General features: G+C 30.8%; 1 protein-coding gene across 1 annotated transcript; it reads left to right on the top strand.

Moving 5' to 3' along the window:
- Positions 1–2,662: 2,662 nt before the first annotated feature.
- LOTGIDRAFT_147461 (hypothetical protein) lies at positions 2,663–4,099 on the top strand (the record flags this gene model as incomplete). Its single annotated transcript, XM_009055882.1, has 3 exons — positions 2,663–2,728; positions 3,236–3,345; positions 3,985–4,099. Coding segments are annotated over 3 exons (291 nt in total), but the record flags the coding sequence as incomplete, so codon positions are not given.
- Positions 4,100–4,329: the final 230 nt, after the last annotated feature.

Genomic DNA, 4,329 nt, shown 5'->3' with positions numbered 1-4,329 from the left:
ACAAAAGTGTGTTTTTTCAATATGGCGGCCAAAGTATCGCTTCCGGTCTGGATTTTATTTTAAAATCGGCCATAAAATTTTATTTGCCAAAGATCAGCCAAATTTTGTTGGCCTACATAAATTACACCGGAAGTTATTCAACCGGAAGTAGATTTGAACTTCAGTCGCTTTCCTGTTTAAGATCGGAAATGACGTACAAAATTTGACTGTATCATATTATTAACATTAGTGAAGTCTCTTTGCATTTAAAATTTCAGATCAATCGATGCAAAAGCAAAAAAGTTGCAAAAAAATCGAAAAATTTGATCGAAAAAAGTGAGCGACGAATTTTCGAATTTCGTAATTTTTCAAGTGCTATCAGGTCAGAAATTACAGGTAGATTGTAAAAATGAAAACCCGAAGAAAATCGATGCAAAAATGCGCCTTCTAGAGCCGATTTTCGACTTTTTGCACATGTTGAACTGTGGCACTTCCGGTTTTGCAAAAATGTTCCAATTTATATTTATGCACATCGTCACCTATATAGAAGGTCTATGAAATTCGAAACGTTACTACAACTACTGCAGTCTAAGCTCGAGAAGGTGTGGACGAAACGAAAAAAAAAAAAAAAAAAAAAAAAAAAAAAAAAAAAAAAGAAAAAAAAAAGAATGGACATTTCGATAACAAACTGGGACTTTGCGGTAGCAAAGTCCCACAATAAAAAATGACTTATACCTCAGGTTCTCAGCATCTTTTCTAATATTAATCTTATTTGTTTTATCACGTACATTTAGTGATGAATCTTGTGTATTGACTATCAACCCATTAACTATCTGTATAGTTAGAAACTCTGATAATACCTTCTCTACTTCACTCCATAGGTGATCTTTCCTGCTCTGACTGCAATAAGAACATTTTTTAATTTCAGGTACTAAGCTCAGGGTTCATATTATTGGATTACATAATGAAATGCGTCAAATTTTTCAAGGCATGTAATTTGCTAAAATGGATGAGATTGTCATACTAGGTCTCAATTTGGAAATCTATTTGATATAATGTTGACAAAAGACATGGAAATTGATATACTTTAGATTGTCCTAGACAGGACAAATTCAATTTAAAGTAAAATTTCAAATCACAATATTAGTTGAAATAATATAGATGTCTGTCTTAATGAACGTAATATGGGTCATTATATACCAAATAATGTATAGAATACTAAAATATTGTACTAATGTTAACAAAATCAAATTCTGTCAAATTACTATCATATAGGCTTGTACAAATCGGTAGTCCTATTTCATTTTTTTCTATTATTTAATACTCCCTTTGTTCAACAATATACTTACAAGACTGCCTTGTCTGAAGAAAAATTTCCTTTAAATGTATCATGTAAAAACTCCTCAAACTTTTCACAACTGTCTCTGACATTTTTCTGAAATCAAAATAGAATAGAGTTTATGTTCTACTCTTCTGTTTGGCACTGTGCTAATCAAGAGAGATAACTCTGAACAGAATTTATTTCACCATCTGAATGACAAACATTTTATTCACGTCAGTGCCTCCATTATTATCATTATTCCTAAATTAACTTTAGTAGGGCTGCAACGAGTCACCGATGAATCGTTGAACCGCGATTCTTTCCTTCTTATTGATGCATTGCGTTGGATAAAAATATAGTGACGTATTGGCACGATTATTTCTTAGCCCCCTATAATAACATATGACACAGAATCCTTGTGTGTATAAGAAATTGTGTCATGTTTTCATTTTCCAAGTATGATTTTCACATTAAAATTTGCAAAAATTCACTTCTGACTTTAAAAATTGAGATTTTTTGCACAATTCCTTACTTCTAAATCTTCTCAAGTGCTTAATACTGACCAAAATTGTAAGTAATTATACAAATTTATATTTTTTCTCTTTCCTTCTCACATAATGAATCATGATATCAAAATAATCGTATATCGTTGGATGAGTATCGTATAGTGTATCGAATCGCAACTTCAAGATTCATTAGCAATTATTATGATGATTTAAAAAAAGATTAAGAATAAAAGGAACAATAATATTAAAGGAACTAACCCCACAAACTGTTTCTAGACGTTTATCTGGTTGGTCACTCGATTTAGTTATAAATAATGGTTCACCACTTACATCAACTCTGCAATTAATATCACAATATTAACTATCTGATCAAAATACATATCTAGCGAATTATTCCATTTTCATTCATGATCTGATGAAATTCTTATTTTAATTGTGTTAAAAACAAAGAATCATATTTGGTAAAAGAAGTCACCCACAAAAAATAAATCAAAACATCATCTCCATCTGCATAATTAGATTACAATACGAAAGCCAACAAATGGATTATGAATATACAAATCCAGTTGAAGTCAACTCCAGTTGAAAGTATCTTATCTACTATGATTTTGTGTAATAACTCTAGTTTTAGAAGTATCTACGTTCTGTGTTTCTTGTGTAATAGCTCTAGCTTTAGAGGCATCTACTCACTGTGTATTTGTGTAATAGCTCTAGTTTTAGAAGTATATATTTACTGTGTATTTGTGTAATAGCTCTAGTTTTAGAAGTATATATTTACTGTGTATTTGTGTAATAGCTCTAGCTTTAGAAGTATATATTTACTGTGTATTTGTGTAATAGCTCTAGTTTTAGAAGTATATATTTACTGTGTATTTGTGTAATAGCTCTAGTTTTAGAAGTATCTACGTTCTGTGTTTCTTGTGTAATAGCTCTAGCTTTAGAGGCATCTACTCACTGTGTATTTGTGTAATAGCTCTAGTTTTAGAGGCATCTACTCACTGTGTATTTGTGCAATAGCTCTAGCTTTAGAGGCATCTACTCACTGTGTATTTGTGCAATAGCTCTAGTTTTAGAGGCATCTACTCACTGTGTATTTGTGTAATAGCTCTAGTTTTAGAGGCATCTACTCACTGTGTATTTGTGCAATAGCTCTAGTTTTAGAGGCATCTACTCACTGTGTATTTGTGTAATAGCTCTAGCTTTAGAGGCATCTACTCACCGTGTATTTGTGTAATAGCTCTAGTTTTAGAAGTATCTACTTACTGTGTTTCTTGTGTAATAGCTCTAGCTTTAGAGGCATCTACTCACTGTGTATTTGTGTAATAGCTCTAGTTTTAGAGGCATCTACTCACTGTGTATTTGTGTAATAGCTCTAGCTTTAGAGGCATCTACTCACCGTGTATTTGTGTAATAGCTCTAGTTTTAGAAGTATATACTTACTGTGTATTTGTGTAATAGCTCTAGTTTTAGAAGTATATACTTACTGTGTATTTGTGTAATAGCTCTAGCTTTAGAAGTATATATTTACTGTGTATTTGTGTAATAGCTCTAGTTTTAGAAGTATATACTTACTGTGTATTTGTGTAATAGCTCTAGTTTTAGAAGTATATACATACTGTGTTTTTTGTGTAATAGCTCTAGCTTTAGAATTATATACTCACTGTGTATTTGTGTAATAGCTCTAGTTTTAGAAGTATATACTTACTGTGTATTTGTGTAATAGCTCTAGTTTTAGAAGTATCTACTTACTGTGTATTTGTGTAATAGCTCTAGTTTTAGAAGTATATACTTACTGTGTATTTGTGTAATAGCTCTAGTTTTAGAAGTATATACTAACTGTGTATTTGTGTAATAGCTCTAGTTTTAGAAGTATATACTTACTGTGTATTTGTGTAATAGCTCTAGTTTTAGAAGTATATACTTACTGTGTATTTGTGTAATAGCTCTAGTTTTAGAAGTATATACTTACTGTGTATTTGTGTAATAGCTCTAGTTTTAGAAGTATATACTTACTGTGTATTTGTGTAATAGCTCTAGTTTTAGAAGTATATACTTACTGTGTATTTGTGTAATAGCTCTAGTTTTAGAAGTATATACTAACTGTGTATTTGTGTAATAGCTCTAGTTTTAGAAGTATATATTAACTGTGTATTTGTGTAATAGCTCTAGTTTTAGAAGTATATACTTACTGTGTATTTGTGTAATAGCTCTAGTTTTAGAAGTATATACTTACTGTGTCTTTTGTGTAATAGCTTTAGTTTTAGCATGTAATTTTTCTGTAAAATGGTCGTAATTTAAGACAGTTTCTTGACATTGTTGTGAGTAAATCTCTAACAGACTAGATTTCTTCTCTAGATCTTCTATATTATCTACAGCTTTTCTATATTCACTCTCTATAAGTAGTAAATAAAATGAAAGTTTAAGATTTTTGTTTCCGTACCCTCTGCAGACAGCACATTTCTAACTCTGTGAGATCTCTAATTAAGTCAAAGGCCTTTAGCTTTTATCTTTCTCATCTGACCC

Source organism: Lottia gigantea (genome assembly GCF_000327385.1).
Source record: "Lottia gigantea unplaced genomic scaffold LOTGIsca_2585, whole genome shotgun sequence".
NCBI lineage: Eukaryota > Metazoa > Mollusca > Gastropoda > Lottiidae > Lottia > Lottia gigantea.
This window is presented reverse-complemented; position numbering and strand designations above follow the sequence as displayed.